The sequence below is a fragment of the Mus pahari genome, chromosome X (assembly GCF_900095145.1).
Source record: "Mus pahari chromosome X, PAHARI_EIJ_v1.1, whole genome shotgun sequence".
NCBI lineage: Eukaryota > Metazoa > Chordata > Mammalia > Rodentia > Muridae > Mus > Mus pahari.
In genome coordinates this window covers 109285350-109298326 of record NC_034613.1, presented here as the reverse complement: position 1 = coordinate 109298326, position 12977 = coordinate 109285350, and the positions used below count along the sequence as shown (strand labels likewise).

Below are 12977 nucleotides of genomic sequence, written 5' to 3'. Positions count from 1 at the left end.
ATATATATATATATATATTCCACTAAAACTATCCTGAACTTGGTATTTTCATCTCACAATGGAAAATCTGAGCTTCATATATGATCTATAAATTGCTCACAATCAAAATCACACAGGTCCTATGTAGTCTCAAACTAAACCCATTTGCTTATGTGACTTCTAGAAATTATAGATCTGTCCTGTGGACACAGAAAGATAGAACCAAACAATGATAGAGGTTACTGTTCAAGTATGGAAATTACTATAATGTAAACTAGGAATGACATTTTTAAAAAGCTCTTAGGAATTTGGTCATAGAAATTACCAAATAGGAAAGAAATACATATGTAAGAGAAAGAGCTACAGGAATTCTAGTAAGGTATTAGGTGAAAATAGAAAGTGGTTTAGGGAATCAGAATTGAGAAAGGCTTTACACAAAAACTGTGGAGAAAATACCAGCAGAAAAGTCACAAAGCCAGAATCCATATAACCTGGGGATGAAGGTGTAGTTATGTCCCAATAACAGGCAGCTTTCAGATTTACTTTGTAAAGTAAAACTTGTAAATATGAAAATTGAAAAGCAGTACTGATTGTGGGGGGAAAAAAAAAGAAAGAAAGAAATCAGCAGCAGAACCTCAAATGCTATTATTTCAGCTTGCAATCAGCGTTACAGAAACAAAAGGGAAAAGGCCAGGCAGACCTACTTCATTATATATTCCATGTTTCCAATTTCACAGGCTCTTCCAGCCCTCATTTTTTAACTAATGCTACAGTCTCTAAGTAACCACAATACATAAATTAGTTATTTGAGAATTCGACTGTCTACGGCACCTCTACAAAATTTCTACCTGCTTATTTTATCTGTAAAAATATTCCTCCCACCATTTGAAGATTAATGTGCCCATGACACAATAAGCCCTTTTGTAGCTGTTGTATAACTGGGGTGATTTTATACATTGTTTGTTCATCTCTCTCTTAAGCTGCAAAATAGAATACGGACAAAAAATTTCCATACTGCATCCCACCTACCTCTACATTAAACCTTCCTTATTTCCTGTAGAAGGGGTTCCTTAAGTTTACTCTTCTTTGTAGCAGAAGCTGACAGCCCAAATGTGAGAAACAGATGAAAGATCAGAAAATTACCATGAAACAAGATGTACTCTGGATCTATACATAACACTTATGAAAAACATCACCTTTCAAAACACTGTACAAACCACATACAGTTGCTGGTCTCTCACTTTGCAACACCGACAATATAGCCTCTTTTGGTCCTCTCTCTGTTCTATATACCTCTCTGTTGTCATCTGTCTTCATCCCCTTTAGACCTAGTTTCTTGAGAGTAAAAGCTATATTGATTGGCAAAAGGAAGCATGTAAAAGATTTCTTCTAAAATGTTAAAGACAGGATGCTATGGGATGGAAGCACTTACCTGGGACAGCTTCACCTACAACATGAATATTAACCAAGATTGATACTTAGGTACTTGGTAGGCTACCAAAGAAGAAAAGAATACTCTAATTAAAATGTATAATATGTTTGATTTAGAAGGATTCAAGGAACATTTCTTTAGTCATGGCCAAGTGTATAGATAAAGACAGAAACACAGTTGAGGATGCCTTCTTAAAGGAAGAATAAGGTCAAGAGAGATGGCTTGGTAGGTAAAGGTACTGGCCTCCAGGCCTGACAACCTGAGTTAAAACCCCATGATGGAAAGAGAAAAGTGACATAATAACAAAAATTTGTATAACCAGAAGACCAATGCTTTAGGACCCTGCCCCCATCCTGAGAAACAGACATATAACACACAGTTCTACCCAAGTTATCTAACATAATTCCCAAGGTATGGGCGACAGAAAAACAAACTTCTTAAACATGCTCCAAAACTATAAGAAACCACTTAATATAGCTAAATTTTAATTACTTGATCTCAATATTTACCTTAACACTTTGTAAGAATATACAGCAAATGAAACACCAAACCTTAAATATTGCATGCAATAGTCACAAATCCCCAAAACAAAAATTTACTGCTAAGGGTAAAGCACATCTCTCGTACTTACCATAACTTTACTTCCAACTATCTGCATACAGTGGTCAACGGAGAATGGTTATGGTGTGAAAAAAAAGCAGCAATAATATTAGTAATTAGAAGCTTTTGCAAAAGTTAAGTGTTTAATAAATTAGTGACTAACTTGTTCTACTAACACTTTTAATGTTTGAGATCTTGAGACTAAAATGAGATACAAATATTAATATGTGCCACATTTCAAAATCTATAGTCTAAAGACTAAGGAGAAACAATTAATATGAATCGGTTTTTCATGCATTATACTCACTCTACTGTTCCAAGTATTAGTTTCATATAGAAATTAGTTTTCTATATGATCTGAAGACAAACAATATATTTTATCCATGAAAATGCACATAATACAGAGAAAACAGTTCAGAATTTCAAGAGATAAGACAATTTCTGAGGCAGTATTCTGTTTAAGGAAACAACAGGAACCTTTTAACATAAACATAATCTATGTCAAAATCCAATTATAAATCAACTTACTGTTATCTGATCAAATATTGAGCAGTGTACCAAGTATAGCTAATTCACCATTGAATAATATTCATTTGATAACAGTTATTATCAAGATGTGTTAAATTTTTCAGCTAGTGTTTTAAAACAAACATCAATTTTAACTGAAAGCCCATTAAGTATCCTGGCTTAGTGAGATATCACAGGATACAAAAAGATAATGGCAGCTTCCAAGTAAATGATTTCATAAGAATCCAAAAAGAGAAATGATTGAGCAATCCAAATGATTTTCTCCAAAAAGAGAAGCAAATTCTTTTTAAAAAAAAAAATTAGCACCCTGTTTATAAGCAGCAATTATTTAGATGAATAAAATCTTCTTTGGTACTACAACAGTCCTCTGAAATGAAAGATACACTATTGACATAAATTATTTCCTCCCATCAAAGAAGACAGGTTACATTTGTCCCTTGTTTCTTTATCACAGACATGGGACCAAAAAGAAAGAATGAGAGTCAACTAAAATGTGGCCCATTGAAGACCTTTTAATGATTCATTTGGATTGAAAAGGATTTCATTCATCTAAAGCACATACAGAAATACATGAGATTCATTAGTCAAGAGAAGCATGGAGAAAATAATTTGGTAACATCTTTTACCACATCCACCCCATGGATGAAAAGGACCTGATGAAAAATTATCTAATAATGGTTAAAAAAAACCAGTCAATATAAATGCATATATATTGACGTGTGTACTACAACTTTCAACTACTTCCTATATTTGTTAAGTCTACAAACCTGTAGATACAATGCATATAACCACTTTATTCTATACTATTGAGATATTTTTGAAACTGCTCAATGCCTCACATGTTGACAAAATTGAAATCAGTCATGTTCTAAAATCTCAATTTCAAAAGTACTCATTAAGATTAGAAGTAAACTGCTTTCTTCAAATTGCCATAAGAATAAGGAAATGTGGCTGCCTAACGTGAGGTGAGTAACTTTTTCTCATGAGTGCCTGCATATGCTACTAGGTTTATGTAAGATCTTCTCTGTATCACCAGCCTACTGTGCTAGTTAATAATTTAGTAGGGCAGCTTTAACAATACTCACAACAGCTTTTCATTTCTTCATGGCACCTTGAAACTATACAATCTTCTTTGTGATTTGTAACTAAATAATCTATGCATGCCAGCTCCCATAGTTCAGGTCTACCCTCACCCCTCCTACAATAACAAACATTTGCCTCTCAGAGCAATAAACACTGACTAGGCTCTTCACATACATATTAAAAGTTCACTCAACACGTAGTTACTCAATCTGCTATTCCTTTAATACTCATCTAGCTGTCTATTATTGGACATTATATTAAGTATGTGTGGAGAATCAGACAATAGTTTTACAACATCAATGTGTGGTTTCCTTAATATCCTCCTGACCAACATTAATTGTAACATAATTAATGATGCAAAAATCAGATTTGTTTGTTTTAGAAACAGGTTCTGACACATAGCTGTGTGTTGCATCATCATCTCTTAATGTCCTTTCCTAGCAAGATGGCTCTTTCTCACAGCTCACTTTTTCATTGTTTAAATCCCATGGAAATGAACAAGTGCAGTTAGTTATAGGGGAAAACAAAGTTTTACACTAAAATTTAGCTACAGTCCTCCTATATCTTACATGTAGCTACGGAACATTTTTCCACTTTAACACTGGTTTTACTTTCAGATGGGAACACTGATTACTTACAAAGCCTTTTTATAACATGACAGGTACCATCCTATCTTTATTAAATGAGGAAACATCTTTAATGAGTATATCAATACATAATGAAAAAGTAAAAATGTATAGGGCAGGCAAAGCATATTTAACACCTAATGTAAGTCAGACAGCAGGGCAGGAACCTAAGCTCCTCACGGGCCAACAGTCACACATTCAGTGATAATTGGTGCAAAACTGACTGTCATGATGATGAACAGGTAAAAGCACTGCTTCGTATTGAATATTGTTACTCAGTGAATGGCAGCCCTCTTATCTTTAAAAGGAAATTAAGTAAACAATTTTCATAGTTTTAATGATAGAACACAGTACCAATTACTGTTTCTCCAAGGTGAGAAACCTTCAAAACATGCCTGTCAGCCAGTTCTCTTCCATCAAAATATTTTGCTCATACAGTCTTGGAATTTTTGTAAAGGAAGAAGAGCTAACAAGTATGCCAAATGAGACAAATAAAAGCCATTGAAACAGTATAACTAATTTTGTGGCTACTTGAAATGGAAAATTTTATGTCTTATAAAACTCCATTTCTACCATTTGAATGAAGCAGTTAAAATAAGCTCTGAGCTGTCCTCTTCCCTTCCTCCACCTTTCTCTATCTCTATCTCCTAATCTGTCTCCAGTGGTAGAGACAAAATTCAAAGCTTTAATAGGTTAGGCAGGTGCACTTAATGCTATGCTACTGACTCAGCCAAACTTTCTTCCATTTCAATATGAAAATAAGCATAAGATTTAAAACTGTACATTTCTTTCATCACTTGAAGAGAACACAGTATGAACATAAATTAAAATATGCTGTGCATAGATAATATGTAATTATCTGAAGGTCAAGGAATGAGAACATCATATAATCTTCATTATAGTCAGTCCCACTTACCCAAACAATATCAACAAATAGCGAGAGATGCTAACAAATCCTATCATTAAAGCACCACATGATTAGTCATATATTATCTCCACTTTGTACTCAGATCTAGTTATATAGATTTGCCAGTATACTTGCCGTTAGGCATTTAAAAAACAACACTGAATATATGTGTCCTACATTTCCTAAAGCTTTTTACTGGGAACAATAACTTGAGTGCAAAAATGAGAAGAGATTCATCAGAATTTCAAAGTAAAAACCCTATGCATCACCTAATTCTATTGAAAACGATGCTCATGGCCAATTTCACTTATCACTTGAAACATATTTCTGCCTTTGGATACCAGTACCAAATTAAAAAAGATGCTGTTAACTCTGCTCTGACTGAGCTGCAATGCATTATGTTTAAATAGTTCAGCATTCAGATTTATCTTGCCTAAAGTACAATATAGAATCAATGCAATTGCAAAATTCAGCAGTTGCTACTGGAATTACAGTGCTAAAAAGTATGAATGAGATAATCAAATAATGTTAAAATATACTTTTACAGTAAAGAACATTTTCTTCAATGGGCAATGGTTTAAACTGAAAAGACTTTGTTTTAAATGCATGTGTACAAATGACAATAAACTCATATATCTACATGTAAATTGTGCATAAATATATATAAAACATGTATCTATACAGATACATACAGTGACTTTATGAAATCTGCCATTTAAAGTTCTTTTCAGAAATACAAAATATATATTTTGCCACATCAAAAGTGTATTTTTTTCTACCAAAAAAAAAATTAAAAAAAATTAAAAAAAAAAAACAGACCTGAAGACTACTTTTCAAAGAACCTTAGAAGGATAACAAAAATGAGTGAATTAAATCCATTAAAGCAGTAAGTTTTTCTTACAGACAATAAAGTCTTTTAATAAATCAAGCAGTTAGGTTTTAAAATTCATACATATTTGATTAAAGTTCCTGGTGTATATTTTCCTTTACAATAAAGTGAACTTTACCACACCAAATATAAGGCAGCTAACAGTTTGCATTCAAAACAAAGCCAAATATGAAAAAAATTCCAAAAATTAGATGCTTCAATGTAAACTTAAAGGTAGCTATGCTGTTTGCATTTTCTCCCTTCAACTCTGAAATTTTCATATAGCAATGGTTATAGTAAGCAGAAGGACAGCACATCACTGCCAACTTTTAATAAGAGCAGAAAACCTCTGCCCTCAAATTCATTGAATTCTATTAAGAGATTTCCATATTGGTCTCATTTACAATAATGGATCTCTCATGTCTAATGAATAGTTCAGTATTGAAATAGATATGATATATATTTATATATACCTAAATTGGTAATATAATTGCACTGAGGCAAGAATGTAAAAAGCTGAGGTTTTTTAAACTTTCAAGCAAACAGCTAAGTTCATTCTACTGGTACCTGGGAAGTGTCTTTACTTACAGATTTGGAAGTAGCAGAAATATACTGGACAACCATCTCACGCTTGGTGGCAAAATCCTTGTTTCGCAAAGGAGCTTTCTTTTCTTCATTAAGGTTCATATCTTCCTGTTAGAAAGAATGTGAGGATGGATGGATTTACTGCTTAATTGCTTCATAAGGGATTAATGCAATTAATATTTATCAATTTTTTAGATAGTTCATCATTTCACACTTGAGATACCATCATTTTGTATGTATTCCACACATATTCATAGATTATATTTCTATTTAGCTAAACACTGAGAAGAAAGAAAAATATTTTTAAGTTAGACTACAGAACACTTTGGTAGTTTATAACAGATATGTATTATACAGCCCTTGCAAAGCCATGCATTTATCTCAACAGTAAACCAGTAAACATACACACACACACACACACACACACACACACACACACACACACACACACAATTACTCTTTAGCCCATGCTTCCAAGTACTACTGCTACCCATGAAAACAAATACTACACAAGTTTAATAGGATATATATATATATATATATATATATATATATATATATAGCATATATATGTTTATATGTGTGTGTATTCACCAAAGAAAATGTCTCAGAAAGTTGATATATATTACAAAGAAAAAGGAGGGAATATAGCTGAGTGTGTGTGAAGAGAGAGAGAGAGAGAGAGAGAGAGAGAGAGAGAGAGAGAGAGAGAGAGAGAGGAAAATGGGGAAAAAAATAACAGCCAAAGAGCAGTTAAAAGATTCCTGTTGTCTACTGTCATTTTTGGCTGCCCAATGTCACTTAGGCATGCCCTGCACAGTTTAATGCATCCATATTGTCAGTTTCACATAAAAAATGAATTTATAAAAACTACATTTGTCTATATCCCTTACATATAATTTCAGTACAAATCTGTGGCTTGGTCTTTACCAATGAAAGGCATTTATAAAAGGTACAGACTCCGAAATGAACTATGTGAAGAAATATGCCTTGAACATGCCATCCATCTTGTTGGTATGGGGACAACAGAGATGACGTAGATAAGATAAGGAACCGATGGCAGCAGCCACTTTTTTTTTTTTTTTTAACTCAGAAAGACCAATTAAATTGGTTCTGAACTGGCAACAGCTCCTGAATCAGACTATATTTCACTATGTAGCTCTGCAAGCAATTCCTATAAAGCTATCTGGAGCCTATTGTAGCAACCTTCTTGACTGAAGAGCAAACTAATATCTCTTAATACTTAATCCATGTTTAAAATCCAGAACAGGTATTCCTATGCTCAAAACGTTAAAATTCTGAAGCATTTCAACTGTCAAACTGAAGAGGATGGTAGCTGGATTGAAGAAAATTACCTTAAGAACCAAGCAAAAATGTTTTCAAGTCTGAATTCTCTCTGGCCAAAATATACACCCCAACTTCAATTTATGTTCAGGTAAGATCACTTAGAATCTATCTCTCCCACTCTCCAACATTCTGAGGCTTCACCTTCATCTTGAAATAGCATACATCTATTCACTTGACCTTGGATTTTATGATGTGGTGACTGTTACATGTAATATGTCATTTCATACTTCCCACTATGTTTTACATGATGCTGTTCCCTCTTCCACTTCTTACTCAGTGATGTGCTGCCTCCCACTTAATCTGCTTCTGTCCATTCCTTACACTTTAAAACAATGCTCACCTACTAAGCCTGCTACAAGATTTCCCACAGTGCCCCACTGTTAAACAGAAAGCATCCTGTTCTTTCATATTACTTATATTAATACTTTGACATAGAACTATCTGATCTGGCCCTTGGTCCTGTGAAAATTACATGCCCCAGTATAGGGGACTGCCAGGGCCAGGAAGAGGGAGTGTGTGAGTTGGGGAGCAGGGACAGAGGGGAGGGGATGGGGTCTTCGGAGGGGATATTTGAAAAGGGGATAACATTTGAAATGTAAATAAAATATCTAATAAAAAAAGAACTATCTCTCTAAAACTGTAACGAAGTGCTTCTCAACCTTCCTACTGCTACAAAACTTTAATACACTTCCTCACATTGTGGTGACCCCCAACTATAAAATTATTTCATTGTACTTCATAACTACAATTTTGCTTTTGTTATGAATCATAATGTAAATATCTCATAGGCAGAATATCTGATATACAACTCCCAAAAGGGTCACAACTCAGACGTTCAAAAACACTGCTCTAAGACAACTAAAAGTAGGAATTGATCTCTGCAATCCCAAAAAAGAAAGATCCTCGTCCCTGGAATACAGTAAATACTTACTGAATATTTTTTATCTCCTTTCTTGCTATTAAAAAAAAAAAACAAAATCTGGGAACTTTGCTTTAAATACTGAAAGTTGCCGCAAAATCTTTAGCTTTTTTTTCACTTATGAAATGGCTGCTTACATTAGTTAGGAATGAGTAGCATTCATATGAATAGAAGAGTCTATAATGACTCATTTTATTCCTATAGAAATAAAAACATACTACTAATTATGCAGCTGATACTTCCAAATCATTAACTTCAGCTTCATAATACAATAATAAAACTAAATAGAGCAATACTCATAACTCAATATTAACTCTAAGCAACATAATTGAATATGAAACTACTTCTAAACATACAGTTCTTTCTATGGTAAAAGCACAAAACAAGTTTTAAGCATATTTCATATTTGTTTAATGTATCCACATTATATGAGGAATGTAGGAGAAAAAAAATGATGCTGAAGTCTAAATAACTGACCAAACTTAAAATAGTTTTCAATTAAGCCATAATTATAAATATCATCTCTTTCCTGTTTTCAATTTCACAGTTACGTCTCTCTAGAAACATTCCTTTCCTTCATGGAATGTTTGATTGTGTGTGTGTGTGTGTGTGTGTGTGTGTGTGTGTGTTTTCATTTCATTTATTTTAGTGCTGGGGCTTGAAACCAGAGCCTCATTCACATTCGACACATGCTATAACACTGATTTATACATATAACCCCAAACACTATACCACTAAAGTTGTTTAACGAGGAGCTATGTAAAACTAGACTCAGATGAGAAGGTTAGAAGTTGTACCACTGAATTTTATTTCATTAAATCTGCCATTCATTCTGGTGTCCTTGCCTTCCTCTACCTCCAAAATCCTAGGCTAAGGAGATATTCACCTTTAAGAAAAATGAATTAATAGGACTGTAGTGTTTAAAATACGTCAATACCAACAATGGATATCATTATTTTTGGTGCTTTATGTTTATAAAATTAGTGATTTTTTATGTTTATTTTTTTAATTATACCCACAACTTTATTGTCTATTCCATAATTTTAGCTTCTTTCAACAAAATAAAACAAAACATTCAATATATCATATAGGAGCTCAGATAAGAAAACAAAGTCAAAACGATAAAGTGGAAAGATTGTATTTCTAAATATAGAATGAAACTAAAAGCAAAAGCAAAGGCAAAATATTAAGTGATTATTAGTAAATTTGGCACACAACCTCCTCATTATATCTTTTTATCAAGATCCAATCAGAGGCCTCCACCCAAGATCATGTATTTTAGTATAAGAAAATATAACTAGTACTTTTACTGTCTCATAATTGTTAATTGTGAGCACAATCTTCAACTGATGTTTCTAGAGTGCAAAGACTATATAAAGGTCTCACTGAAGTTGACAAATTGGAGTCACTCAAAAGATTAAAGAATATAAGATTTACTAACACGTAACCAAGAATACATACTAGATTCCTCCCTGGATCCATAGATTGAATGGTGCATGAAGTTGCTTAAGGGAGCAGTACAGTGATCACAATGAATATTTACTCACCTCAAGTGTCCTGCAACAGTTAATGTTAGGTATATTTTCTGATTATTTATCTAGTTTTAACCAAATAAACCCCAGAAAATGGAAACACAACTCTAAACGATTCCTATAAAGACAACAGATTGAGGATAAAAAGATAATTTCAATAATGTGAGAACAAGAGAAAAAGAAAATGGATGCCTGTTCTATCTCTTCAAAATTCTGGCTCTTTCTTCCATTATCACATAGTAATAATAACAAAAATCTAACTCTAATATGCTGTCTCCATAAGATGAAAATGGTTAATCATGTGAAATATAATACAAATGAATCATGATGATGACCCTCATTTTATGTGCATATTATACTTTAGAAAATAAGACAATGGTAGTAAATATGCACGTCAAATTAGCAGGCCATATAAATCCTAGGAGCCAGAGTGGGCAGACATTGTAATGTCTTCAACATTCTCAACAATAATCACAATCACATGATCTCAATCCTGTACCTTGGTGATAGTTTATAAATTTAATGACACATGTTTATGAGCCTCTTTTGGATTTCCTTTAATACCAATTTTAATAAAAAGCCCCACAGCAGAAACACTTTATAAAAGCAGCTGAAGGTATACATGCAAAAATATAAATAAATAAAATGCCTTCCTTGTCAGCAAACACTATCAGAAGACACACAGAAATCATTGTGAAAAATGTGCATAAGCAACTATTAGGAAAATGACTGAACTGTGGGAGGATCACTATATAGCTGATGGAATAGTTTTTTTATGAAATAGCTTATAGTATTATTAACAAGATTGTTTTAATACAGATATAATATATATAAGTCATTTTTCTTTGAGTCACTAATAGAACAATTTAACAGGAGAAACATCACCACAATAAAAGCTATAGTTAATAAGATGCTTTCTGGAAATACCACAAATAGGAAAGATTCCTGAACAAATTTACATGTGAGAAACTCAAACAGCATTGCAGGAAGTATTTTAAACCAAGGTTCACACATTAGGCGATAACTCACACCTATAAATCTTGCACTCTAGAAGCTGCAGAAGGAGGATCACAAGTTCAAGGCCACCCTCAGGTACATGATGAGTTCCCAATTAATCTGGGCTATAGAGTGAGACTATCTCAAAAATATATGAAAAGCAAAAACATTAATGTATTTACACAATTTTGAAATGGGGTAGGAAACAAATATGAAAATATTTTCTTCCTAATCTTTGGGAACAAAAGGACTAATGTAGATAGGGAAAGTGAGGGTGGGCAAAACTTGTAAACATATAATCAATACTTCTATAAATAGTTGCAAATACATTTTAAGAAGAATATATTTTTCTTCCTACAATCATGTCTTGTTATTGCAAGATAAAGAATTTTAAAACAGCTAAAAATTCAGCATGGTTTAGACATTTCTCTTTTAATTAAGAAAAAAATAAAGGTATCTTATTAGAATGTAATTTTGTTTCAAAAAACTCCATGTGGAATGACATATGTTGGCTGACTCAACTTCCATATCAGTGTTCTGCTTGAACTCCTGTTAATTCTTTCTTCTGAGTGCTAGATAATTGTCTGAAGTTGACATCCATGAGGATGAGGATCTATATATATCAATGATATAGAAGAGAAAATGAAAAGAGTCCATGTCTCTAATAGTATTAATTAAAGACTCCCTCCTTAACGTGCATTTTTAAACCATTAATGTAAAAACATCAAAATGTAATACGTCATAGTACTTGGACAACTGGCTATCATCAAAGGGAAAGAGAATTTACTTGTCCTGGTGAACCTTGCTTTTATGTTTGTTTTGTTTGTTTGTTTTTACTGTATTTTATGCATGTGAGTGTTTTGGCACAGTGTATGTATGTGCACCAAACCTATGCTTGTTGCCTTCAGACATCAGAAGAGGATATCAGTTCCCCCGAGTTAAGCGTTACAGATGGTTATAAACCATCATGTAGGTACTAGAAACTGAAGCCAGATCCCCCAGAAGAGCACCCTGTGACCTTAACCACTGAGCCATCTCTCCAGCCATGGATTTCGGCTTCTTTGTCAGCTCTTTGTTTTGGCTGTGATATATCAAGCCAAATATTAAATATAATATGAACTTACAGATAAGCAATCCAAAGAAAAAATAAATAATAACAATAAATAGACATAGCTCCATTCAATAAAATATCATTTGTAGACAATGAAATTCATATAATTAATCTTCTCTTTAACCATTTAAATAATAAAACATGGGATCAGTGAAGTGGCTTTCCAGGGAAATGCACTTGTCACACAAAGCCTGGTAAACTGGCATGGATCCCAAAGAACCCATAGTAGGTGGACAGAGAAAACCAATTTTTGTATATTGTCACCTGATCTCTACATACACACTGCTGCATGTATGCATTCTTATCTGCATTCACACCTCTCTCTCTCTCTCTCTCTCTCTCTCTCTCTCTCTCTCTCTCTCACACACACACACACACACACACACACACATACACATCAATAATAAAAAATAAAATATACAACATAAAGCAAACATTTTTAGCTTGCAGGCCATACAAAGTGA

General features: G+C 33.2%; 1 protein-coding gene across 2 annotated transcripts in view; it reads right to left on the bottom strand.

Moving 5' to 3' along the window:
- Diaph2 (diaphanous related formin 2) overlaps window positions 1–12977 on the bottom strand; it is a 696731-nt gene that overhangs the window by 626490 nt on the left and 57264 nt on the right. Inside the window, exons 4-5 of one of the 2 annotated variants that reach the window (XM_021188630.2) lie at window positions 6612–6716; window positions 2043–2063 (exon numbers count right to left, since the gene is read on the bottom strand). In XM_021188630.2, coding sequence (XP_021044289.1) covers window positions 2043–2063; window positions 6612–6716 — 126 coding nt within the window. The remainder of the gene's footprint in view (window positions 1–2042; window positions 2064–6611; window positions 6717–12977) is intronic. The other variant, XM_021188631.2, reaches the window with a different exon arrangement.